The 26795-nt window shown below is 45.9% G+C and overlaps 6 protein-coding genes across 6 annotated transcripts; 2 read left to right on the top strand and 4 right to left on the bottom strand.

The window, feature by feature from the left end:
* Positions 1 to 1635: 1635 nt before the first annotated feature.
* On the bottom strand, positions 1636 to 3096 carry BDV59DRAFT_189900 (uncharacterized protein). Its single transcript, XM_073691681.1, has 3 exons — positions 2730 to 3096; positions 2486 to 2675; positions 1636 to 2419 (listed from the first exon to the last, which is right to left on the bottom strand). The coding sequence occupies exons 1-3, from the start codon at positions 2772 to 2774 to the stop codon at positions 1740 to 1742; spliced, it is 915 nt and encodes a 304-aa protein (XP_073542556.1). The 5' UTR covers positions 2775 to 3096; the 3' UTR covers positions 1636 to 1739.
* Positions 3097 to 7645: 4549 nt separating this feature from the next.
* Positions 7646 to 9628, bottom strand: BDV59DRAFT_196983 (DUF3176 domain-containing protein; the record flags this gene model as incomplete). Its single annotated transcript, XM_073692816.1, has 5 exons — positions 7646 to 7669; positions 7700 to 7820; positions 7854 to 8284; positions 8327 to 8535; positions 8569 to 9628. The coding sequence occupies 5 exons, from the start codon at positions 9626 to 9628 to the stop codon at positions 7646 to 7648; spliced, it is 1845 nt and encodes a 614-aa protein (XP_073542555.1).
* A 1937-nt stretch (positions 9629 to 11565) lies between these two features.
* Positions 11566 to 12212, top strand: BDV59DRAFT_196982 (uncharacterized protein; the record flags this gene model as incomplete). The annotated part of the gene is made up of 2 exons (XM_073692815.1): positions 11566 to 11954; positions 12017 to 12212. 2 exons carry the CDS (start codon positions 11566 to 11568, stop codon positions 12210 to 12212), a joined length of 585 nt encoding a protein of 194 aa, XP_073542554.1.
* Positions 12213 to 17451: 5239 nt separating this feature from the next.
* BDV59DRAFT_206642 (uncharacterized protein) lies at positions 17452 to 17883 on the top strand (the record flags this gene model as incomplete). Its single annotated transcript, XM_073694832.1, has 2 exons — positions 17452 to 17596; positions 17855 to 17883. The coding sequence occupies 2 exons, from the start codon at positions 17452 to 17454 to the stop codon at positions 17881 to 17883; spliced, it is 174 nt and encodes a 57-aa protein (XP_073542553.1).
* Positions 17884 to 19778: 1895 nt separating this feature from the next.
* BDV59DRAFT_211996 (fungal specific transcription factor domain-containing protein) lies at positions 19779 to 22708 on the bottom strand (the record flags this gene model as incomplete). The annotated part of the gene is made up of 8 exons (XM_073695926.1): positions 19779 to 20015; positions 20070 to 20734; positions 20790 to 21049; positions 21250 to 21288; positions 21346 to 21883; positions 21940 to 22030; positions 22265 to 22323; positions 22569 to 22708. 8 exons carry the CDS (start codon positions 22706 to 22708, stop codon positions 19972 to 19974), a joined length of 1836 nt encoding a protein of 611 aa, XP_073542552.1. The 3' UTR covers positions 19779 to 19971.
* Positions 22709 to 24022: 1314 nt separating this feature from the next.
* Positions 24023 to 24607, bottom strand: BDV59DRAFT_189894 (uncharacterized protein). Its single transcript, XM_073691680.1, has one exon. The coding sequence runs from the start codon at positions 24348 to 24350 to the stop codon at positions 24105 to 24107; it is 246 nt and encodes an 81-aa protein (XP_073542551.1). The 5' UTR covers positions 24351 to 24607; the 3' UTR covers positions 24023 to 24104.
* Positions 24608 to 26795: the final 2188 nt, after the last annotated feature.

The raw sequence follows: 26795 nt of genomic DNA, 5'->3' as shown, positions 1-26795 counted from the left end.
TTAGGACATTGCAATCGCCTATGTCCTAGAATATGGCAATCACTGCAGCGAGGTGGCGCTCGTACACGCGACGGTTCTGCAGAAGACTCTAGGTCTGCAAGCACTTCAGAAGCCTCATTTTCACGCTGGAATCCCTCCTGACCTTCCTGAATAGTATAGCCTTCAGGCATATGACGCTGCGTAGTAGAGCGCTTCCGCTTTTGACGTTGTTTCCTATTAGAAGCGCGTAAATCACGCAGTTCTTCACGTGCAAGAACAAGCTCATTAAGATGCAATTCATGACCTTTTATAAGCTTATTTAATCGCGCTTCTAATGAAGGAATAGGGCTCTGGGAACGCGCTTTAAGCAGCTTTTTCACTGTAGATGCCTGCTTTTCTAACTGCCTGGCGTTGTATGGTGTTTTAGGCGCTGAATCGGTTGACCGACTGCCTGGTGGTGTGGGGGTCTTCAGTCGAATATTCAACTTACTAAGGACCCTCTCAGGATTGTATGGAACTAAGCCAGCCGCTGCGAAGCTATTCCGGATAGTTTCTGCTTTAAAAGCGATGTTACGGGCTGCAGGAAATGCCTCCAAAAAGTCATATTTATCAATATGATTAACGCCTGTACGCATAAGCTTTTCCACTAAGCCTGTATACGCGTGTTTTAGCGGCGCAAAACAGCCTATATCTAAAGGCTGCAGGAGGTGAGATGAATGAGCAGGCATGCAGATAGGAATAATATAATTCTCACTGCATAATTGGTCGAACTGAGGCGTGAGATAACTTCCATGGCCATCAAGAACTAGAAGCCGGTATTTCCCAGTCGTACGGCCAGTAGTAGCGGGAATAAAGAGATATCGAAGCCAGCGAAGTCCAATTTCATCAGTAGTCCATCCATTAGGGCTAACTTCAATGCGTGAGCCATGTGGAAGCTTTATATTTTCAAGCCATCCCTCTATATGGACTTTGCCTTTAAAGATAATGCATGGCGGAAGCACCCATCCGGTAGAGTTGACACATTCAATAGAAGTAACCCACTCCCGATTGCCTGGCTGTACGAAAGGCGCTTTTCCATAGTAATCAGCTCTAGTAATCACTTTCGCAGTGGCTACTAGGCCCATAGCGAAGCCAGTCTCGTCGATATCCTCCAGTGCAATACCATGCTGCATTATAGTGATTTGTACACGACTAAACCACTCTTGTATCGCTTTTGGATCTTCAGATAAAGCACGCCGATAGTCATATTGTCTAGCAGAGCTTGATTTTAGCTCCTCATGTCGATTAATAAAGTTATACACCCATTTCTCTCCGACTGATTGAATGGGGATAGTATCGCGCTGAGTAAGAAGAATATTGGCCATATCTCGTATATAAGACTGTCGGGGAGGCACTCCACGTTGACTTAGCGATAGGATCCAGTGTTTAAGCGATTCCTCTTCATTTTGAGCCACCTTATGGTTGTTGGCGCGTATTTCTTTGCGATAATTTATACCGCGTAGTCTGTCCCGAAGAGTTGAGCGAGGCACATTATAGACACGCAGAGCTTTAGCAATTTGAGTAATTTGCTTGCTTTCTATAGCGGAAATCGCTAATAGAATCTTGCCTTCCTGCTCAACTATATCTCTTGAATTTTGACGCGCTTTTGGAGGCGTGGTTAGTAGTTAAATTAGATCGATTTTCTGACGCGGTCAAAAACGCAAAAAAGTGGCGGCCTGCTTGCTTGTGGTGAGCGGGTCCCCTTGTGGAATACGTTAATGTCAATGATGTAGCAATGCGGATGAACTGAACACAACCCAGATGCAAAGAAAAATCATTGGAAGATACAAGAGAGCAAGCAAAATGATGTAACAACTTAGTGCATGATAAGACGGATTTTGGAAGGGCTGGTTCTGGATTTTCCAGAAGAAGAAGTACCAAATCGGTAAGATAACGGAGGAGAAGTAGACCAGCCGGCAAAGTCGGTGCTTGACTGATTCCCCCAAAACGAAGTTTACGAGGACGAAAACCGGTCCGCTGGCCAAAGACATTGGGCTGAATCTCCTAAGGGTGTAAAAAAGAGGTAACACGACAAGAGAGGGAATTTGAAGCCAATAGAGTGGGGATTGTGCGCAATCGATGAAAAACCTAACTGCGCCTTGGCCGTTCCCTAACGACAGTATTAGTGCGGCGTAAAGAAGAAACAAAATGACGGTGATAAATATATTGTCTTGGAACCATGGCTCATGGTATATACCATCATTGTGTAAAGTCGTTACTTCGTTCAATCCTGGGCAATTCAGAATGTTATCATGTGTCAGCGCCAATTGACACGACCTCGGTCGATCAGGACTCGTTCTGCCTCGCAGGTGCTGTTCCTGGCTATTGTGATTCAAGAGATCAGACTGAGGGAGATTCGTTGTGGCGCTCTGTTCTCTCAATACGGTATTTTCAGTTCCATCTGGATAATCCATCATGTCAGCTTGTCTCGGGAACAACAATCAAGCAAGGCTTCGGCTGTTCATACTGATAACCGTCTCCACTATATTCAGCAGTGGCATGAGCAAGAGAAGAACCGGTACCAGCTGCCCGAATTCCCAGGAATTTTCTTCCAGGTCATTATAATGCTGGTCTTCAGCCAAGAATCGTGAAACCAGCCAGCGATTGTTGTAAAGCCGCAGAGTGCCCCAGATTAATGAGAGTAGTAGCCATATGAGCTAATAGACACATTAGAAACCCAAGGTCTTAGAAGCTGCGGAGGGAGCTCGTACATCCCAGAGCATTGACCCTATAAGATCAACAATAGTCTTTGCCATGATAAGAGCAGCAAGAAGGAGGATATTCAGTAATAAGAAGAACTTCTGTTGCCACCCGACGGATTTATAGGCATATATGCCTATCGATCTTACAGTTCTTTTGCAATATGTGCTTGGTTTTTCTCTCAGCCATTTCTTGGTAAGTGACCTGCTCCAGCGGTAGCATTGGATCGCACGTGAAAAGAGCAAAAATACCAACGAGATTTGGGTGACGACCACGGAACCAAACTGCCCTTCCTCAAACGAGTACGGAGCGGGCAAGAATTTACATCTTGCCGGTACCTCAAAACTCGAAGCAGCTACTTCCCCAATATGGCCGATGAGAGCATCTGGAACCACCAAAAGAGCCACCACGAGCATGACGACAAGTGCAATCATCAATGGAAGTCGCAAATGTAAGACTTTTTTGCGATCATGCAGGTAGGTGCTGATATATGTTAGAGTCGATAGGTGGGTCACACAGGAAAACCAGGCAAGGTCAACAATAACTGTCCAGTGGTATATCGAGATATTGCACTTGAACTGCGTGAACCCACTAACGAGGATTGCAATACCGGTGACCAGTTGTTGGTCGCTCATTAGGAGGATAGACTGGGAACAAAGATTGAGTTATAATTTTAAACAAATGTGTGAAAAAAGTACATTTCTCAGTACCGTAACCCACTCAGCCGAGAGCGAAGGCCTTCCCTTCTTCGATAACCACCCTAAGATACCTCGATCGATAGGACTAAGCTGTTTGTCCAGGAAGATAGATACGGCATATCTTATTATCAGTAGAACGAAAGTGATATATGCCGTTCCAATGAATCCCACAAGAACCTGTATATAACTTCAGTAATGTGAAAGGAATTCCACAAATCGAACCTACACCTGTGCCTGAAATATCTGCATTAGGTTGCACATGATATGTATTCAATGAACAGCTCAGAGGTTCACACTTCATTATCAAATCTTAGAATAAAAGTACTTTTTAATCCGGACTTTTCATATCGATTATTAGATGGACACTTTATATTCCTTTCTCCGCCCCAGCCTTGCGTCGCGGTTTTGTTTCGCCTCGTCTTAGCCGCAACATATCGCGTCCTTAATTGGTGGTATCGCTTCCTTTAGGGTGAACCTTTTTCTCCGTACAGCCGAGGGATCAGCATTTTGGCTTACTTGGCTTGGTATTAGTTGCCCTATAGACTGTCCATGCTTTAAATTAAGCCCCGTCTAGTCGTGGAATTACTCATATTGAGTTAAGGCTTCCATTTACTCGGCCAAGGGCCTTAGATTTGGCGGCATCAGCCTTGCCTTGGCGCATGGTTGCGCTCGTATACAAGGCTAGCAGTAACGTCAATGATGATTGCAATTGTCAACCCAATTGTTCCATGACTTCTACGTCGGCTCTAGTGGTGAGACAGTTTATCAAAACAATATGGGGCCTTTTATAATTGGCATTCCTAGCGGCTAAATGTTATGGATTCTATAGGTGTTGTACGAACCATAGGCTGGAGCTCGGTAGGACCACGCTAGAACTCGCAAGTACCAGTTCATTCTGTCGCCACCACCGCCCTTCGCCTATTTGTTGACCTTGACCGCTATTCCTTGGTCATACGGCACGCTTAGATTCGTCCCATAACACTAACACTGTGCACCACGATTCCTAGCAACTAGGCCTCGAAATGTTCCGACTCAGGTTCGAACCGGACGGAACCTGATTTGCATAATCTTGCAAAGTTCTTCCTAATTCTGATGAATAAAATGATGGTTCATCTAGGTTGTGTACCGTAATTTACTGCTGTTCTGGTCACGATATGAATATATATCGCAATACCACTGTATCCCATATGAAATGAAATTCGTCTGTATATAGAATCATGTTTAGCGGCATTTGGCTCGTTCGGCCCTTAGTATTTATTTCTCGCAGAGGTTATGGTTGATGTGTTATGTAGTGTACGAAATATATATTCTAGACAGAGCTTGTACGGTACCACTCTCCTGATCGACATTTCTTTGAATACATTCCAACAGTCACCATTAGAATTAAACTGGCTATAAGGAAACCTATACAAAAACATCCATATTTTAATGCTATTTTTTAAATCGATTTACTCTGTATTTACTCTGTATATTGCGTGTCTATCCCTTGAAAGCATCGAGATTATACGCTTACGGTCGGGGACTTGAGTAAATTCAGATTGAAACAACTTTTTATGTGAATTTAGATGGGATTCCGCGTTGAAGTCCAGGTCAGGTTCCCCAGGATCTAGTTCAAACCTGACGGATCCTGACAGAACCTGACTATTGAGGGCCTTACTGACCAATTGCGACACACGCAGGTAGGTAGCCCAGCCTATATTAAAATAGACGTATCAACACCTTCATTCAGCTCACACTGGCAGCTGATACTCATAGTTTTACCTATTTCCCCCAGTCCCAGCTTCCTTAATCTAAAGCATGTTTCGCTCAGTCCTCCGTTATTTTAACTAGTTACATATTTATACACTTTAATATATTTATATAAATTTTTAATGTAGTATACTTCGTCGCGGGATGTTACGCCGCATTTCGAATAATTCAATCCGATCTGTGGCTCGTTTTCCAGTGGATTTTCGCGGATTCCCTGGATGTTTGTAGAGGAGCGTTTCTGTCAGAGCCATCCGTTTTGGGGATCGCCGCATGAGATGTTATGGCCATTCCACGCCCCATAATACGCTTGGCAGCTATGGTATTTGCTTACCTACAATTTTTCGTTAACTAGTCCAGCCGATGCTAATGCGGCCCGGGAATCAGGATCTCTGGTAAATCGCCTCATCATTTCCGAGATCCTTGCGACACTACGTTTTGCTCTAACGAATATGTAGCTGTGGCATATTTGTGCTCCTGCTTCCGATCGTGGTATTCCGCGAAGGCTTTGCACGATGGGCGAGGAAAATATATATCCAGACGTTCACCGTGTTTATTTGAAGAAATATATTGTGTCACCGTTGCACCCTTCGGAGGCAGAGAAGCCAATAAGTACTGTCCAGCGTGGCCACAAACCTGCGTGGGCCGTGGTTCGATACCGTACTGCTGGCCACAATTATCTCTGAAGTTGCAGATTTCTGCACAATACTCAATTTTGTCTCCTTTGCTCTCGAGTTGGCGTCAAGTCATTACCACATCAGTTAATGTGCAGATCAAGTAGAAAGCAACCGATCATATCCTCCACTTCCGCCCGTAGGCGTATAGCGTCGCCAATAGCACCGCGAATTGCAATGGCCTTTGTCTGAGATATATCCGTAGCATTGTGGCCTTGCGATATAATCTGTTGTATTAACTCCGTTAATCTGGCACTCAGTATAGAAAGCTAACCCTGGGTGTCAGTTCTCTGCCCCTAAAATTTGTTGAGTACTTGGGATGGCAGCAATATACTCTTTCCAAGCTGATTATCGGGGAGCTAGCTTCAACCTGCCGGTTATTATCTGCTGCGCGTCCACTGACACTGAACATTAGAACCTGGGCGGTTTGTGGATAAGAGTCGCCTGTCGTTGCATACTTTGTGAAAGTATCCGGCATTGTCTCGGTATTTTCGATGTTCCAGTTTCAAAAAGAAGCCTGGCATACCTTAAATCTAAATTAGCGATATTCGATGGGCATCTTCCCCTGAAGAAGGGTAGGGAAAAGGGAAGCTATTATCAAATGACAAACCCAAATCACTAGAAGCTACTGCACGCTGGCTCCACAGAGTACGAGATAATCAGGCGACTCTTCAATTTATGGATTGGTAAGAGTCATATGGTTAAGGTGGCGAATAAAGGCATTGCAAGCGGTCCCCTTTGCTGAATAGAGAATTTGTCGCTTAGTCCGCGCCGCAGTATGTGAGGAATCGGTAGATCGGCAGTCTTGAATAAAGGTGCCAAGCATTCATTCCCTCCTCCGTGGACGCAAGTATATGCAGCACAACTCCATTATAGGGTGAACCGCCTCTTATAGGAAAAGAAGCTTTTACCCGTCACTCGACAAGTTTCTCCTCTGCTCCATGCTCACAGAGAGGGTTGTACAGCTAGGGAAGGTTAATTTCGTAAAGAGAACTCCAAAAATCAAGAGAAAGTCGGACACCCTACAAAGAAACTGATGGACAAATACACGAGGGACAAATTTACGGGACATCCATCCGAAGCTGGAACTTTGCCTGATCATGGACTTTCTTAAGTGTTAGACACTTTACCGCTTATGGAAATTGGCTCTTGCTAATGGATGATCCGTCAATCGGTTCAGTTGACAGGTGTGCTCGCACGCGCCGCGTACCCTCGACGCGGGTGGTTAATGTGCTTCTTAATTAGTTAACTAACTGATCAGGGTTCCCGTTACTTAAAATCGGCGAAGTTCCTGAAGGCTTGTAGTAGAGAGGGCTAGTTTGCCTCGACATTTCTTCCTAGATGCAATTGTTGGCTAATTCTTACATCCCCATGCTCGGTAACGGCAGCAAAATACTGTCAGAGAGATAAGATGGCTAGCTGTTGACATCCAAGAGTTGGGGCTAGGATCAGGTTATATTAATTCACTAATTTAGACCTTCTAGTTTCGCGATCCAGCGTCTGAATTGGGTTGTTATCGTTGTTTGCGGGCTAGGTGAATGGGCGTTGACTGCGGAAACTAATCCGATCGAAACACCGCAAATGGAGTCTCAGTTCTAAGCTATATTATACTGCCCCACTCTTCGCGAATACGAAGGATCGACCTACAAGCAATTTCAACCTTACAAAGCTAACAGTGCCAAGCCCGGCGGGAGGTCTGGGCGCGCGTGGTATTGCTGGCACAGAAATATGAGCTCCCTCAAAAAGTTAACAGCTGATATCAATCTTTTGTACATTAGTTTTATTCCAACTGAGTCCAAACAAAGCCGTTCAATACTTTTCCAGCAAAAGGCTCTTCCCATCACCTGGTCTTTTCAGCTCCACCTCTAAACTGTGCGCAGTCCGCTCCATCTGACTCACGGTAGCGTGCCTGTCATCCATGCTCGTCCAGCCATCTAGCCCGTGGAAGAGCACAGCCAGAAGCGATGTTTTCCACAGCCGCAGTCTTTGGCGTCTATTCGTAAGAATAGTTAATAACAGAAAAGCCACACTGAGCACCATCAAGGCTGCTGGTAGGATAATCCATGGCCAGTTTACAGAAACATATACTTTTGCTGAGAACACAATGCCGTTGACTGTAGTGTTGCTGTGCGCCATTGCCGACCGTGTAAATGAAGAAGCAATTTTCCCTGTTGTGTCCTCTAATCCATTTTTGATGAATTTGAGAATATTTGGGTCCGGTTCCCCGTACCCGGGGTATTTGGATGATGAATCCTGACGTATTACTAGACGTGAGGCGGCGTCGCCCCCAACGTAGTTTCCCAGGGTCGAAATCCCAGGCATTTCAAACGCAAACTCGGATGCATTCACCCAGGCCGAAGTTGTGTTGGTAAACGTTGTGTTCGTGAGTATCACTGGGGCTCTATGTGTTGGTTTCCAGCAAAAATCAATGCCTATCCTTGACATGTGCTCATCACCGCGGTATATGTTCTCAGGAAATTCGGAGTAGACACTTCCATTAGTAGTGTCAATGTAGAATATTTCACCGTAGTCAACCGAAATGACATTAGATGAAACAACCCCGTTTAAAAGGGAGATATTGTATGTTTGAAGGCAAAGTGACAACGCGCACTGCGTGACCTTTTTAATTTTCAAGTCCTTCCCTACATTCAACTGGGGAGTAGAGCGCAGTGTGTAATTTGCGGTGATGCTGAATTCCGCTTGAGCAATTACTGTCTGAGGATTCGACAGACCAGCATATGAATAGTTGTTGAATATAGCATCAGGCCCGAAGCCGAGACCGAAAGGAGACCACACTGAGTGTTGGGGGAACATCACATCAAACCACAGGTCGCCGTCGTCGCGCTTGTTAATTACTGGTATTCCATCGCTGTGAGTGGATGAATAAGTGATGGTAATACTCTCCGACTGTCCCTGTGGTGGTATAACGGAGCATGATTGTGTCTTGTGCCAATACTCCGCGCTCGTGTTCAAGGAAATTGGATCACATTCAAGTATAGTTGAAGCAGTAATGTCTTCACATTTGCGGCAGAGGCCAATCGATTCAAAGGCCGGCCATGTGCAGTTCCCCGTCGGGCAAGCCGGGGTTGGAATATCACCCACATTATCAGCCCATTGCGCTGAAAAAACGATGGACGAAGGCTCGTCTACGGACCCATCTGGCAGAATATAGGTTACCTGTTGAGCTGCGGCGGCGCTTGAATTGGTAACATCGACTGTGTTTCGAATTGGATACGTCAAGATCTGTTGAATAAAGGGATCAAAGGCTAACGCCAGGATTGTGATGAATGCACCAAGGGACACGAGAGACTTCCCCCTGTGCTGTAATATGACCATGAGTGATCCAAAGGGACCTCTGCTGGCGCTATCGAATAACTGCATGCCATCCAGTTGCTTCCGTCTCTTGTAGAACCAGACCCATTTCAGTTGTCCGATGCATTCTCCAATGGCAAATATGAGCGCAGATTTCGACGCCGTGGCTAATATGGAAATGATGGCGTTGAGTGTCAGCCCGTACGAGAGGCTTGGTGCTGGTTTCTTATTATACGCCACAAGAACACCGACGATGGAAACAAAGCAAGCCACGCTGAATACAATCGCAAGAATTTCGTAGAACCAGGTATCAAGGATTGGAAGTAGTCTGTCTATGGGTTCGACGGTGGGCTCGAGGCTGTCGCTGTCACCTTCAGATCCTTCCACCTCCAGAGGGCTCACAGGCCGAGAAAGGAACGCTTGTTCGGAGCCATGGTGGTGGTTGGTGGTAGTTTCTTCGTTCCTCGGTTCGTAGGACATCTCGAGGCAGTGGACGTTCGCATTCGTGCGGAAAGCACAACCACAGAAGTAGACAAGTGGGAAGTACCCGACTCTCTAAGGCCTGACTGCTAGGGGGCCGGCTCTGGACCCTGGAGGGGATGAGGCTGAGCGTTGTCATTACAGGGTTCATTCAGCCCCCAAGTGATCGGCCAGCAAAATGGACTTGGCCCGATGATCTGCGCCCCCAAGTCCTTTCAGGAAGTAAAGTAGCCCTGGCAGCATATGGAGGTGACGCGGCAACGCATGGACCTCCTCGTGTTGAAAGATGTTACCTTATTATACCTTTTCTTCTCATAAGGAGATAAATCGTTTCCATGCCTCCCATCAGGTCAATTAGTTGTACAGGGGTGCGAGGCATGTTTCCATGGGTCTTTCAAAAAGTGGAGAACGCGGCAGTAGACCATATCCGCGTAGACTTAGAACTCCAACAATATCGGTCTACCTTAAAACTTCGTTTACCTAGATAGTGGAAAATGCATAATCTCGTCATTAAACTAGTTTTTCAATGTCTCTTCTGGTTCTCTTTTAAATGTCGCTTAAAATTGGTGAGTTTTGGAGGTTCGTTTCATTACGGCCGATTGACAGTACCGTTACAGTATCATAGCGCCGCTGGCCACTGCGGCCATCGTTCAAGGCTAAGTCTCGCACCAATCACCGTTGGTTTCCCTCCTTGCAGTTTTTTACTCCACGGCATCTGACGGCTCAAACCTCTCCGCGAGAGATTTGGCACAGTAGCGATGGAGATACGTGAGGAATATCTCGGTTGGTCTCAAGACCACGGTCTCAAAACTGAATCAGGCTTGTGAAGGCGGTTCTATTTCCCTGCCTCCAAGCGCGGGCTCACAGCTCCTCAGACACATGCAATGAGACATATCCCACGGCTCAGGTTGTATTGTTGGAACGAGAGAGATAGCCAGACTGATTGCTGTTGGTTTACTTAAGGAGTTATCTTGAATTGACATCCACGCCTGAGGAATACAATGTCTATTTATGGCAGCCTTTAGCGGTAATGTGTACAGGGTAAAATCGAACAGCAACTGGAACCCACCAGGACCCGCGGGGCCCTATGCAATGCCCGCGAACCACAGTTCGGGTGCTGAAAGAGGAACCTACAATATTATATATATATATGTTACTATACAGACTTGATTTTCTAGAATCGATGCGACTTGCCCTAGTTGGAAGAGGCCGCTTTAATAAGGGTTGCCTACTGAGTATTTTTTATCACCGGTTCAGAAATTGATTATGTAGGTACATATTAAAGACTTAGTACACAAGCAAATCCACTCGTGAACAGCCATGATAGGCAGCGAGCTTCCCTGGAAAGGATGATTGATCGGTGTATCGTCAAGGCTGGATTCTACCGCGCCACAGTGCCTCCTCCAACTCGAAGTTGATCAGTCTATCGAGAGCTCACGGGAGCCAGAAGGGAATCTGATCACCGTATCTGCATCATGGTTTGTCCCGACTTCGGGAGGATTCGCGGACAGGGTTGCGAATCCTCCCGAAGTGATGCGGGAACGTGTGGCCATCATCGACATGGGAAGGTTTCGACTAATATAATATTCTATTTCTGAGTTACTCAAAGCGAGACATCAAGAGTTTACCAGGCAAATGAAAACAATACAATATCTAATTATCTAAATAATTTTTCTTAAAATTTTAGTTCTGAATCGATTTGGAGGAATTGCCTTGCTGTCGTGGGGAAAAAAAAAAAGGCATTGCTCCGAACATATATCAATGGAACCCCTCCAAAGGGTATTCTGTTTCGTATATAAGTAAGAAACAATCTCACGATCTTGATTCTCTCGCCGCAAATAACGCGTGCTCTCTATTTTGAACGACTTCTTTTAAAGTCCATCTTTCACTATCCTGTTTATATACTATTCTGCGTTTCAGCCTGCTGTATTCTCACAATGGACGGTCCTCCAGGAAACCCCGCTTGGGGAAGCCCAGAGTGCTGGTACGGAGAAAACAACTCGCTGCCTCCCGATGCTATTGATTCTTCGTCGGTTTTCGACCCTATCCTAATTGGCCTTTCATTATTTGGTCAATACCCGACTGGATTGTTTGATTCCAATCCTACAGATGCCACTATTGGACGTATGGAACCCAAGGTAGACGCCCCACGGACCTTATTAGCCGCTTCAATCGAGAGCGTAACTGCGAATCATCACCGTCAGATATGTGGAAATATGGGCAGTGATGTCGATCCTTCTCCCCTAAACGATAGCATACCGACACATAGAGATAGGAATGGAATAAAAGGCCACAGATCATGTCGAAACAGTGTTCCTAAGTCAAAGTAAGTTGTGCATATATCTCGTTACTTGTCTGATACAGTGATATCCTGACGATACCATGTAGATCCAACCACCAGCGCTTCCAATGTGGTTGGAAGGACTGTGATTATAATGGCACTTTTGGACGCAAAGCAGAGCTGCTGCGACACATTGACAGTAAACATGTGGACCCACGTGCACACAAGTGTTCTGATTGTGGGAAGACTTTCAACCGCAGAGATAACCTAGAACAGCTTTTGCGGGTTCATCTGCAGGAATAAGGATTCATGGGGCCTTCCACCATCTGATAGAGTACGTTTCAATGGAATAGATAACGGTAGCCATGAATGATGTACGTAGAGTACTTGTTGTGTTCTTCTAAATTTTATTATGGTTTTATTTGTGTTCTTCCTGCGCTCTTGTCTTTAGCTTCCGGTTGTGTATAAATCATTGAACATCTCAGCTGCATCTTTCTAATGAGCAAGCACGAAGATCAATAATGGAAAAGGACACTATAGTTAACTGAAGATGCTCTTTACTATGTCAAAAACAGCTTCAAAAGTCGACTTTTCATACTGATATGAGAACGGGAATATTTGGCCAAAGGGGAAATATATCCATTCGTCACATCAACAAGCTTGCCTGGTCCCTCCCGTCAAATTTTGTGGAGTTTAAAAGAGAAGGGTGTCCTCTTTTAACAAGCTTCTAGTGGCAGATGTTTGTATATCTAGCTACATATATCGATAATCAAGTCAGTAACCGTGATGCGGCATTCGAAGGGTGCCCCTCTCACCTATCAGCGAAGACAAAAGTAGGAATAAGCTACATGTCGTGGTAGGTGACAGCTGCATTAGATGCAAAATTAGAGCAATCGCGACGTGGGAATTTGGATACAGTCCGATAACCCTAACCTAAGGTAGTGCTTTTCAAAGACAAGAAAAACTTAGGAAGATGGCTAGATTATTGTAGATATCTACATGCTACACTTATCGTCACTACTCACGAAATGCTATGCTCCGACATTCTTATTTGACCCTTCATGCAGTAATGATATCTTTTGATTCTTCTAGGTTTTGTTCGTGACGATATAGCATAGCCTAGAAGGATCGATCTGACGTTATTTGGAACATGGTGTCATTGCAATGTCATATCGCACTTAATATCAGCAGAGCAAATTCCTTTGTTTTATTTAGTACATATCACAACTCAAAGCAAGGAAAGGACACGCACCATTACCAACTCCCCAACCATGGATGTTGTCACTATCATCGCCCACACCAAAGGAATGGTGGAGCATGCCACTTATGTGCCACATACGACAAATATTTTACGAGCAATAATAATTCAGAAATGGTATGAAAGGCTCCATTACTATGGCTGTTTGATACTGAAACTACAGCATCAACAGAAACACCAAGCTAGGCCCATGGAGTGTTGCTGCTGTTACAAAACCTTTAAATCTTTCTCTGGCATTTTAATCCATCTCAAGTCTGGGGGCTGCGCATCCAGCTTTACCGAGGACGAGATCGATAATTTCGCCCAGGAGTGTTATCAAAATCGGAAATATATAAACAGCAACCTTAAGGATGGGGGTTGGCTTTACAAGTGCCCTAGCTGTGAGGCAGAGTTTTCAAAGCTCTCAGGACTTTACCAACATGCAGAGGATGTTCCACATTGTTCTTCTCCCATTACTGACAACGTGTGTTTGGCTAAGTTGGAACATTTTATTATTCGCAGTCTGCAGTAGAGTGCACAGTTGATAATGAGGATTTTAAGAGAATATGTCCAGCATGAACAATATTATGTTTCAGACACCTTTAGTATCGAAGCGAATTATCGAAGCAAGTAAAGTTCATCGAGACCAGAACCACTGCCACTCTCACTTAGCTTGGAACCATTGGTACGTCCTGGTACACTTAGAGAACACAATGCATCGGAATGCAAGTGGCAGCACACATCAGTCTTTAAGTATTCACTTGCTTATTGACATAGGGCTGTGTAAAAAAATAAGACTGAGTAATCCTGGCAGTCAAGAGCCGGACCCAGTACACAATCAACGCGTGCTGGGTTGCCAGGAAATCTCGATCACCATTTCATTTTTAAAATAATATAAACTCAGTGACAGTCATGCAGGGAGATCTCCTTTGCAAGTATCTAAGCGTCTTGACCATCTCAACAGTTCATTCAATTATACTGTGACTAGCCAAATTAATCATTAGGTAGTTTCATTCGAAAAAGCCTTCCCTGAATCGGAAAGTTACCTTCTTCAGATTCACCAACATTATTTGGGTCAAGTGTAGCCGACCATTACTTTGATTCAACCCAAACGTGCGCCAGTCGAGCAAGGCTTCCATAGACCCATGCCGCGGACCATAAAGCGGTGCACCATGGTTTGGAAGGATGGGCCGCTTAAGTAGCTGGTATAGTAGCTCCTAATCCTTCCCTTGTCTCTGCTCCTGCTCTGATTGAGGCGGCCGAAGACGCCGCTGGGGAGGACGTCGGATCCTTTCCCTGCACGAGCCGTTCTCAGATACAGACCCAACAGCGTGAAGGCGCTTGCGTATCCTGTTCAAGGAGATCCCCCTCATACATCACCCAAGATCCTATCAATCAAACGGGCTGTCAGCGAGCGATGGTGGCACACTATGGAAAAGCCTACCTAGGTATCTGCAACTGTGCCCCGACTCTCTCAGCAGCTGAATCTTGCCTCAGTGCGACCTTTCACCCCCTCCAATATTCAATAACCCCTCGATCACCGACAATAGGGGTCTTGATACATTTCTTCCTATTTTGTTCCTCGTAGGAACGATCTCGCCTTTATCCTACAATCAACATGGAGGATTTACTAAGGAGACGGTGGGAATTTATTCATCGCAGGTCCTTTCCAACCCCTCCTCCAGGGTATGAAGACTGGGAAACACAGAAAAGTGTTTATTGTCGATTCCAATTTGGAACGTTTATGTCAACACACGCTGCTTATCCCAGGCTACAGCAGAGATTATGGCCGGCTCGATTTGGTTATGTATTCTGTCACCGAGGATTCTACGAGCTTGCCGCGCGCATAGTGGAAAGCTCACTCTCTGCCATCGCATGGGGATTCCAGCACGGTCTGTTTCTGCATGAGGTGGATTGTCGCTTTGGCCCTGACCCGAACCAACAGCAATTCTTAGCCCATGACCTTTCGCCCCAACGTGTCACGTCATGGAAGTTACAGGATTGGTCTGAGCTCGCCTACCATCAGATTCGTGGGACACAGCTCGTTTCCAGCCGAGTAAATCTGGATGATGATGACTTTGCGAGGACATATCTTCGGGCGTTTGAGAAGGTGCCTCGATTGAGGGAAGCAATGCACATGAGCCACACAAACCCTTACGGTCTTCAGATTGATCTGAGAGAAGATGACTTCGCTATATTGTGGAATTCACCTCGCACTATCCCAAAAATAAAAATCCTCGAGCACGAATGTTCATCCGCAAAGGTTATAATATCCGATATTCTCATTTTAGGGCGATTATGGCCGGAGCCAGCGAATATTCCCTTCACAAGTACAACAGTTTATTTTTACCAGATCAACTCTTCGAATGTCCGAATTTAACCATGGTTTTTTATCCAGGACCCCTGGTGGATTTTGCGCTGAAACGAAAGCGTATGAGCGAGTGGGCTTCTATCCAGGAGCGCTGGGATAACTTAACTTTGGAATATCTCACTGCAGTGGTTATGGAGCAAATTCTGACGTTTGTTGATATCCAAATAAGTGGAAGCGTTTACAATTTCAAGTATGAAGTTGTATATAGTGGCCTGGGGCTCGGCTATCACGGTTATCCCGAATATTCAGGTCCTTCAGATGGGCCGACAAAAGGGCCAGCAAATTCTTTGAATGGAAAGGCTCTTGACGACCTACACGTCATGTTTAAAAGCCGCGTCAACCGAGCTATGATCGATGTCAGCTTAGGACTCAGGAAAGAGTACCCTGGTGTAGTGCTCTCGTCTTGCACCCGTCTACCCGACGTCATTACACCGGATGGGGTGAAGTACGGCACAAGCTATGACACTGGAAGTTTAACACCTTGGCCGTACAGGCAGAGGGGACTCTCACGGCAACTACGAGCAATACGTGGAGGGTTGTACCCACAATCTGACTTGGTCGTTGCGGATGACCCCGCTGCGGAAGTCTCTGCTCGCACATGGATCGATCAGTACTCGTCTCTAGATCGCAGCGAGCTGCTGGAAAAGCCTTACTGCGAATGGCTAGCAGCTGAGCCTGAGGTGCATACAGCCATCTGGGAACTTAATAATCGAGAGTTTTTACCGAACAAATGTGAAGGGTACGAAATTCGCGAAGACGAGACACAGCGACGGGAGCGGATTGAGGCGGCAATGCACAGAATGAACGAGGGAACAGCGCCAACCGCTCAGCCGGAGACGTGGCATAATAATTCGCAGAATAGAGTACAAGACACAGAGGGAGTTTTGGAAGAAGCAACCGCAAGAGTCAGGCAGCGAAGAAGCAGGTGATCAAGCAGCAGTTGGCCAACAGGCAGCTAGCAGCACCAAGGAGGAAAACTTCCAACGGATAGTAGAGCGATTCGAGTCAAAAGAAAGAAAAGAAGGGATAGAAAGAGACTGGTGGAGAAGGGAGGAAGCTAGGAGACGCTCGAGGGGCGGCCGAAAGCGACCAACGCTGCCACCATCAAGTGAAGTGAAGAGGCTACATGATCAGGCACTCTTGAGGAAAGCTAAACTGGAATCGGAACGGGAATCGGAACGGGCTAAAGAAAGACGAAGACTAAAACTTGAAAGGACGGCTAGTAAAAGAGCCGAAGGACCAGGTTGCGGTGAGGCTGGTTCTGAGAGGCACAAGCAGCATCAAGATCACAATCATCATCATCTGGGATTCTCCAGTGATATCTCGTAAAACCACCGCATCTGAATCATGGTGAAGCATCTCTTTGTATCGATGAGACTCCCGTTTGAGGGCTTCGTGATAGTGCTTAACGTGATTGATGCAAAGTACCGAAATTTCTTTGATGAACAGAGGATTGTTGCAAGTGCATAGATATCGCCGTATGACTCGTAATCCGTGGCAGTTTAATACTTTGAAAGCCTTCTTTTTGCAGTTCGAGGAGCCTGGAGCATATGCGTCTTCCAGATAACTCCTTTATTTAACTTACTCTCAGGTTTATCAACCCTAGGCTGTGTAATCCGGAGCAGCAGTCCAGTCGACTACCCAATGATCAGTTTCAGATCTGGATGGATGAGATCTTTCAACCTACAGACCACCAAGTTTGTTCGGAAGCCCGGCTACAACAGTTTCCCTCCAGTTCTAGCCATGGAAGTTTAAATTCCTGGGCAGCGTGGGCGGAGGGCCGGTCAATCCAAACCCAGTCCCGTCAACAGCTCCTTAGCTACTTTCTGCCCCCGGAGCAGCTGTCTCAGATCTGGCATGTGATTCATGAGATAATTCACGTAAAGGGACTGGAACAACTCCAGGGAGTTCGTCTTTTTCTAAACGCTAAGAACATGAAGCTCCGCAGCCAGTCTACGACCTGGGCTGATATGCAATCCCGGTTTCAAGAACTACGGGACCGCACTGTTAACCGGGACTATGTCCGTGAGGCCTTTTTTGATATTGGGAAAGAAACCTGTCCAATTACATCGAACTCAGGTTAGTCTACTGGCGCCCAAGCGCTGCTCTGGAAACAATGCTGTCTTAGCAAATTTTTCCGCTCCCCACTGATCCAAACCCGAGGGAAGACTTTTTTTTATCCGTTCTCCTTTCTTCGTGATACAGGATCATTGACCGTAGAGACTTGGAGGGGAACTTATTGCCGCACAACTGGACTGCTATACAGTCAGTTCTACAGTTCGGTCAAAGAGGTCTTTGCAGCCGGAAATTAATATCCCTTCAATAACCCCATTCTAGAGGCCCTGGCTCTCGACTACGAGTCTTAAAACATGGCTACATCTAGGGAGAGGACATTTTGAAAAGTCTTTCGGGATCTGGGAAGAGCATCGGGTGCGCAAAGACCTTCTAGTTCAAATCAATCAGGAATTTCAGCGATGTGGCGCAGCTTATCAGATCTTCTATAATCGATCAAGTCAACCGTTCTATGTCCATTCCACAGCGACCTCAAGAGACAGGACACCGAACTGCTTATAACGATATATATTTTATATGCGGCGTTATGGGGTCATAAAACTTTCTCTTTGTCAGGAAGCAGTCGGCACCTAAACTCAATGAACCGATCATCAATCTACTAGTGTTACTGATAGGGTCATCTCACATTACTCAACTTGGTCTGTTCGTGGGATATGTCCTAGGGAATAGTAACATTGAGCCACTCTGCCTTTATCACTACCGTAAACTACTCAATTTGGGGACGCATGCCCAATAAGGGGTGATCGCCCACAACGTAAGGGCTGAAACTCCCTTTCTGTTCATTTCAACATGAACTCTTGCTCCTCAAACAGCCCATTCTCCTTCTGCACCACGGCTTGCCCATTCATAATATCACACACGAAGCTTTCTCCTAGCAAAAGGTATCCATCTTCATCTCTACGTAGGACAACAGGCACAGAGCATCCATAGAGGACACACACTATATCGTTGACCTGCGTCTGGGAAGGCGCAAGACCCATATTACCATTATTAGTAACAACAAGCGTCCGCCCACAGCTCTGGCTTAGTAAGGCCATCATAATTCCCTCACTTGTGCGTGACAAATCCCAGAGTTCTCCCCGTGAAAAGGGGTCGGGATTTTGAGGGTCTGTCCTAATATTGAATGACCAGAAGGCCATACAATCGTCCGTGGTTAAATGTTCACCAGGGATGGTCACATCGGCTGCCAGGGTACGAACGAATTTTTCGCACAACTGTCGTCCAGTTTGATATTTTATCCTACCCCTTGCGGTTAGTGGACAGTTGGTTTCCACATTCAACAGACCCCCAAATGCTGGGTCGCGTGATTGAGCCTCCCAGTCTTGCCAGTAGATATCACCCTTGTCACAGGTATTCTGGGGGTCGATAAAATAGTTTGGAAATAGCCTGATTGAAGCGTCCCAGGACGGGTCTTCGCTTTCCCCCGTCCCAAGATTCCGGATGATCAAACACTTCCACGGCCTGAAGTCTCAAAAAACTTTCAGCCCTTTTTAGCTTCCGTGTCAGAGCCGGCACAGATCCCGACAAACGATGGTGAAAGCCACAGAAACGTGCATTATGAACGACGTACTGTGGAGGATATCTCGAAGGGGCACTCGGATGACCTACTTTGCTTAGTAATTTGTTGTTCCTTGGGGAGAGAAGTGAGTCCATTTTGGTATTGAATTTCCACCCTACTAATGTTGTCTTGACAATTGATGATACAAGATATCATCTATGCAGACGATCGACGGTAATGCCTGGACAATTTTAAAATAGAGTCGGCTTTTCCCAAGAAAGGGAACGATATGTTCGTATCGTTTAGTCACTTCAATAGATTGTAAAATTTTGGCTATCGAACTCGCCAAGCACTGCCAAACCAAAGCTGCGCTGTTGACGAATAACAAAACTTGTTTTCGTCAGGTGATACAATAATTTCCGTATATCACAGGGATCGACTCATTCGAGTCCACATTTGTACCAACATGAAGGATCTATTAGGGAGAACACGCGATCTTACATATTGCCAGAGATCAAGATGCTGGTATGAAAGATGAACCTCGAGATAAACCCATCAAGAAATCACCCCAAAGGAAGGATAACAGCAATGTAAATGACCCTCCCGTTCTAGCGTTGTGCGCCCCGCTCTTCCCAGAGTTTTTGCGTGCACAATGTAGGCATGCGGCGGTAAGGCGGGCCTTCAACGGACGCACGATCTCGGGGCAAAAATTTGCAATAGTTGGCAACTGACCTTCTCAAGGGTCTGATCCCCAAATACAAGATGACAGGACAAAGTAGAAAGATTCTGGGATCTGATACTAGAAAGTAACTATCGCGAAGAAGGGAGTTGGAAAATGATGCGCGCAGATGGCACAATCTTCCAGTAGTATGGGGGATCTCGTTCATGAAACCGGGAATGCTTTTTGATAGGCACGCTCGATCTCGTCTAAGCAGTTAGTTTTACGCCAAACCTGAGAGACCAATGCAATATTTCACCAACCTCGGGTTCCACGCAAACCTTCGAATACAACATCATTCTTCGCCATCGCCAGAACGATGCGTTGTAGACCCCTTTTCAACTGCTTTATAAGTGTAGCTGATGTAATTATGCCACCGCATGCACTGGATTCTGGCTTTGGAGATACCGTTTCGGCCTTCCTGGCCTTGTAACATATCGCAGATATGATGCAACAACCTTGAGTCAGGCAGTACGCGAGGGACGGTACGGCCAGAACGGAATGAGTGTTGCGGTTCAATCCAAGACGTCGATGATGCTTTCCGCGGCCTGAGCTGTGATCTGCTAGTTCGTAGAGAGAATCCGGCCTTAAAAGTACCCGCGCTATGTGTGACATGGCGAGAGCCGCACGCAGACATACAGTGACCGAATATTTAGCACTAAGAGGTAATCCGTCCTGTATATTTGTCATCGGAGAAATTGGATTGTCGTGGCACCCCGAAGAGAAAGTCCAGGATCTGCTAACAGCTGACGAAAACTGCGATTGCACTCTATTATTTCCATAGCAGCCCATGTCCCGTAGGGATACTACCGGCACATAATCTGTACATGCGCTGCCTTTGAAAACGTGTGGTGCGAGATCATATCGAAGCTTGCCAATTATTGGATTGTCTAGAAATACGCGTGGTTGGTGTACCTTCATTTGGGCACTTATCCAGATCCCATTAGCAATCCAAACATATGGGTCCAAGTTGGAGACAGTACCTAAACAACTTAGTCCTTGAAATTGCACGGATATTAAAGACTGTGACACACTCTGACCAGTCATCAATGTCGACAGAGCGTGAAATAACTGGAAGGATTCGTGACTGAGCAAGCATCGTGCTAATAGTGTCGTCAAGATCCTTCATACGACAAAAAATACAAGAGGTGTTCGATCCTGTGCTGAGACAACCAGCCAAGTCCATTTTAAACTTGTTGGCAAGAGCTAGTACTTGTTGTGCCTGGATCAGGATATCCCACCCCTGTAGTGCATCAGATTATGTCGGGTACTATCCGTAGACGGATGGAAGACTCACGTCTGGATCCGCCGAGAACTGGGGTTTTGGAGTAGTAAGATCGAAATCATTCAAGGCAACCAAAGACAACTAATGCATAAAGTATATGTTAGTATACCACAGAAGGAGGAGTGCAAATAGGTTCATCGTAATGACTGGAAACCTACGCATTCGCTCACAATAGATCCTTGTAAGCTGCAGTAATACTGTGTATCCCAATATCAGTATTTAGCTTTGACGTGAATGCATAGTAGATCTCGTACAGTCATCCACCATGCCCTTCGCCGTGCTTCGGCAAACTGGGTATTGTCCTCTCCAAGACGGTGAATACCCGTTCCCAAGGCCAGAGTTAACGCCTGGTCAGCGTGGTTCCTCATTTTTGTCAGATTTCCCGTTTGAGAATACTCATAAATAGAAAGGATGAGTAGCGCAAGTATCCTCTCCAGGTCTACCGGCACGCGGGGATGGAAAGGATGGCGGGCAAGAGATGGTTTGCTCCTGATACCCGCCTGAGAGTCAGCCTCAATACTGAGACTTGCCATTTGGGAAAGTGTTTGGGAATACGATCGACGCCAGCTTGTGGATGTCTCGGAAGATGGGTCTGGGTCCTCAGGATGTGGAACAAGCGCTAAAATGGAGGAAATAGCGAGGCTCAAGGGCGAGTGCGGTGTGTAAGGAAGCTTGATTGGAATAGTCTGAGCAAGGTCGTGTATTTTGAGAGGACAGTCTGAGGCTGGATGGGTAGCTCTTGGGGGCAGGACTGGAAAGTAGGGGTGGATAAATCGGTAGTAAGCATCCAATCTATGGGAAGTACAATCAATTGTAGTCATTAATCGACAATGGAAAAGAGTACTCACATTTCAACCTCGCTACCGTAAATCCTAGCGACCGGTCCATAAGCAACAGATGGTCGTGATTGACATATATTGCCGTCTGGGCCTACTACGCCTATGTTAGTTTAGAAGGCCTTCGAGCAAGATGTGTATATTAGCCTAAATAGACAGACCTCCAGTCCTCATAGTTCTTTCGGCTGATATGTAACCTTTTGGGTGGTTGAATAGGTTAGCAATTTCGTAGGGCACAGGTATAGGATAACGCCGATCATTGAAGCTGGAAGATATGTGCTCTTGACTGGAGGAACAATCCTGCGCTGATCTCTTAGAGATCGATCTCAAGTTTGACTTCCTGGAACGTCCGCGTTTACTGGGGATATAGGTGCATTCTTTCCCTTTCGTTGCACACTAGAGAGAAACCTTCGTTAATCCCTTGTGCGATCTCATTTCGGGTAGCAACAAAGTAGTTTTTCGGTCCGACATCCACAGATGTGGATTTTACCTGGAAAATGGGAATACAATGCAGAATGCGCAATCCAACGTACATTAGAGCATAGTTGTTGTCCGTCGCATCGGATCCGGGACGCGCGGCTATCATTTGAACGATATCAGCGTATATGCCTCGGGAAAGCCCATACGCGGTCAGTACGTACCAAGAAAGGCAAGCGAGCTTAACAGGTGGCTTTGTGGATTTCGTGCGAGATGCAGCCCAATTGGATGCTCTAAATTGGACCAACATAGTTGTCATTGCCGCGGCATTATATGACGGGCAGTAGTGCTGGACTATGGTCATATAAAGGAGCTGCTGCTAGAAACGAAGACGAAGGTTAGGCTGAATGAACAAGATGTGCATGACGAATAAATGAGAACTACGCGGTGTATATATACATACATATATATACACGTGTGTGTGTGTGTGTGTGTGTGTGTGTGTGTGTATGATTCTAGCATGGTATAAAAATTTCCAACGAAATTGTACCCAGGATGGGTGGAGGCAAGCAAGGCCCCTTCGCGGATGCATGTCAAGACCGGAAAACATGTGTAGATGGTCTCCCCTGTCTGCTGTGGCGAGCCGTGAGCGCACTGATGCGCTATTTACATTCTGGCCAATCGTTTTGCCGTTCAAGAAATTATGGAACTACTAAATGACAGTTTGAGGTATAGCTCGCCGACAGCTGAACTTGTGGACCCGAGAATAATTATGGGTGCCAGGAGATTGACATGGCCCAAGCAACGGTCTCTAACAACCAGTGGATCACATGGACCACTGTTTGGATATCCTAAAGTGTCAGTGTACAGGACGTCGCAATAAATCAATGCTCTATCCTTAGGATTGATGCTATTCATAATCAGTGTCAAATACATGTCGACAGTCTGGAACGGGCTACTATTGGATGCATTTATAGTGTATGTGGTGAGGGTATGTAAGTTTCTTGCGGAGGCGCAAGGTAATAATTGCAATACTGCCGTTAGCCGGAAATGTGTGGCTAGTCCGCATAGTACTCCAAAACCACAGCTTGTACATGAGGTTATTGCATAGACGGCCAATATCCATGATGCCTGGGTGAGGAATTAAAATGGAAGTCATCCTGCCATATGCCAAACAAAGACAGTGGATGGTTTCCTTAAGCCCCGATGCGAACCCCAGCCCTTGGGAATATTATTCTCTGAATGGTCTTTCGCTATCGCTCATACCTCAACGGCCAATAAATGTTCCCTTCTCATCAGTCGTTTTTCCGCAAAGTGCTAATGCTGGCATCCATACGTGGAGGCCAGCTTCACGATCTGGGCCTACCGGGCATCTTCCGTAGTCTAAGACTTTGGCAAGGTCCAAAACCAATCCCAGAACATCATGGGCTAGTACACCTGCCTTATCAGGTACTCGCCATACTTGGCACGGCATCTAGTGGGATGGGGACGGATTGTGAATCGGCCTTTGTTCTGATCACTCCACCAGCCAGCCACGATGATACTTGTCCTCAGGGCAAACGGTCGCAGATCCGAGGGTCTAGAAAGTATTGACCTACGTATATTCGACCTAAGAAATTTCATATTGTAGCGCATTACTAAGACAAGCTAAAAGAGGCGCTACAGAAATTCAGGATCCCACGAAAGCGCCGCCATAAGCATATGACATGGTCTAGATTAGCCATAGGCACCAACGACAGGCGAACAGTAAGATCATTCTGTTAAGAGGATCCCAAAAAGAGAGCATGCTGAGATGTCTTGAAACCAAGGGTTTTCACGGAGAATAAAAGGAGATAGATCAGCGTTGACAACAGAAGTAGAAAACAAAGTAGCCTATGAAGGTCCCCTCTCCGTTCCTGTCGTTTCGCCAATCCGCCAAGGTCGGAGCAGAAGGCTAGGTTGTCGACACCCCGATACACAGCGACCATTAAGGCCCCAACAACCTCCAGCACGAAAGGACAAGCCATTAGCACCCCAAAATCGGATCAACCAGACAAACATATTCCTGTGGCACTAATTTATGCCATGGTTTCCGCTTCCTTAACGTTTCCGAATACGCATGAATTTTTTTACCGATTCGTTTCCCGCTTTTCCCTCTCTTTTCTCTACTCATGTCCATTTAAAGTTGATGGTAATCGACAACAGTTTCTTATTTTTTTCGCCGTGAAATGGTTGAGACTTTATCTGGAGGACACCAGAGCTTTGGTCAATGTGTTAACTCGGTTCATTACCAGACGAGGCTCAAAGGAAGAAGGGTGGGCTATGGCTAGTTGAACCCACCCCAATACAGGACGTGTTTTGAACGAATGAAAATGCACATAGCCGTGTCTTTAGGTCAGCAGCCCCACCCACGCGCCCCCTCCCCTCCCCCTCCGCACCTTGTGGGCGGTTCTTCAGTCAAACGATAAATTTGAAGCTTTTTGGTCTGCCATACACCACCATCAAGATGAATTCTAATTCTGACATTGAGAAGCATATTTGTGAAGCCTGTGAAACCGCCAAACGTGCTCAAAAGGTATCTCCTACTAATCCAGCATATTTTTGAGCTTCAATATCTTGATAAAAACTTGTCTGTCCTACTTTATGCACTTCAATTAGTATAGCAAAGGAGATTTATTATATCAAATTTTCAGCGGATATAGATGAATATATTTTCAGGTAGTATATATTACAATGTATTTTAATGTAATTTATTTTAAAGCAATATTACAATCTTATCATGTATTTATACGTACTTGTACGTAACCTATATATTGTGAACATATATATCTAGCTATATTAAAATATTATCATAATCAATCTAATGGTGGTTGAGATATTAAAGCTCAAAAAATGCTGGATTAGTATGGGATACAGAGGTGCGGCCCTCGCTTACCGAATACGTTACCGCCTTTGCGCTACTGGGTGGGTTGCGGAACTCCCTCCGCCTGTGAGTGCGCTACTCACGACGATCCCCTCCTCGGTCAAAATAGTCCCGAGTTTCGTGGTAAAGCATCCCGCTCAGTCGCACCATTTCTAGCGATCCATGTTTGTCTAATTACGTACTAACATAACGTCATGTTAACCGGAAAGATCCGTAATTACTGCCAAGGCTCAACTGGCCATACAAAATCACGGTGTGATTCAGCCTCCGCATCTCGCAGATAGTCACACCGCCGGCCCAGGAATCAGGTCAGAATAGAAGTTGGAATCCAGGGTATAAAGATTGCCATTATAGCAGTAGATTTAGAAGAATTCAAGTACCTGCTACAGTCCAGAATATATTGGAAATTACATATTATTACCGACAGCCGCATTTCCAACAATATGATTCTATATTGAGACGTATGGACGCGATTTATTCTTTTGACCGGCATTATTACTAATAGGAAGGCGATCACTGTAGCACGAAAAGGGGGTGTTAACACTTTTTCACTCCCACTGTACCCTGGTCCTATTAATCGCCGACCTCGATATCGTCATCATAGCCCAGCAGAGTACGATGACTCATGAGGGGCCAGCTTCGAGCCGCTTCGATTGGAGCCGTTTAGAACATGGGTCAACATGCTCAGGAACTGCTCCCATTGGACATGATAATTGATCGACATTTAACACATTGTCGTCGGAGACGCGAAGTGTACCGCTTCTTCCGATAAAACTACCTTAGTATACTAGCACTACTCCGCATGCGTCAGGATATTCGAGGTGAGGGAGCAAATATTTCAAACCCTCCTACAAATCAGCCGTAGTGTTTAAGCCATTCACAGGCAATGAACTGAGTCATGATCACGCAACGAACACTACAAATACGAGAACCACGACCCCTTGGCTTGACGCATGGAGGTAATATATATTTGCAGGTCTACATACAGTAGTTCGGCACCGATCAAAATCTCGCCGCAGGGGTATCCCAGCAGCTACCTTCCTAACTAGGTCAAATGCGTGCGCCGGGATCCTTTTCCGCGAGACTCAAGGCCGTTTGGACCATGTGGGGAATTCTGGCATGCCGGCAGATGTTCCGACCAGGTCATGGATTCTTCGCCGTGCGCTTTTTATTTTTTTTTTTTGTTTGTTTTGCTTGCATTGCAACGCGAGTGTTGAACTCAATTCACCCATCCACCCTGTAGGGCAAAGGGAATGGTTGGAGACGCGCGTGTTGATTCGATCAAACGTAGTAAGCGCAGCGAGGGATAGGTTTGGCTAATGATAGCTCTCCAGAGTTTCCCTTCTGCTAGGCTAAAGTACGATGAGTGAGATGGAATCCGTCTACCGGGATAATCCTGGCTGCTAGTAGAGCACTATAATCAGTATTTCCTGGAATTGGAACGCTTATGTAGGTCATTTGCGGCACAGATAGCGCCACATCCTTAAGGGCCAACCCCCCTTAGGCCAAGTGGATCGATGCGGGGCTCGAAATGAGAAAGCTATTTCTT

Source organism: Aspergillus ambiguus, assembly GCF_047715705.1.
Source record: "Aspergillus ambiguus strain CBS 117.58 unplaced genomic scaffold BDV59scaffold_84, whole genome shotgun sequence".
Lineage (NCBI taxonomy): Eukaryota > Fungi > Ascomycota > Eurotiomycetes > Eurotiales > Aspergillaceae > Aspergillus > Aspergillus ambiguus.
This window is presented reverse-complemented; position numbering and strand designations above follow the sequence as displayed.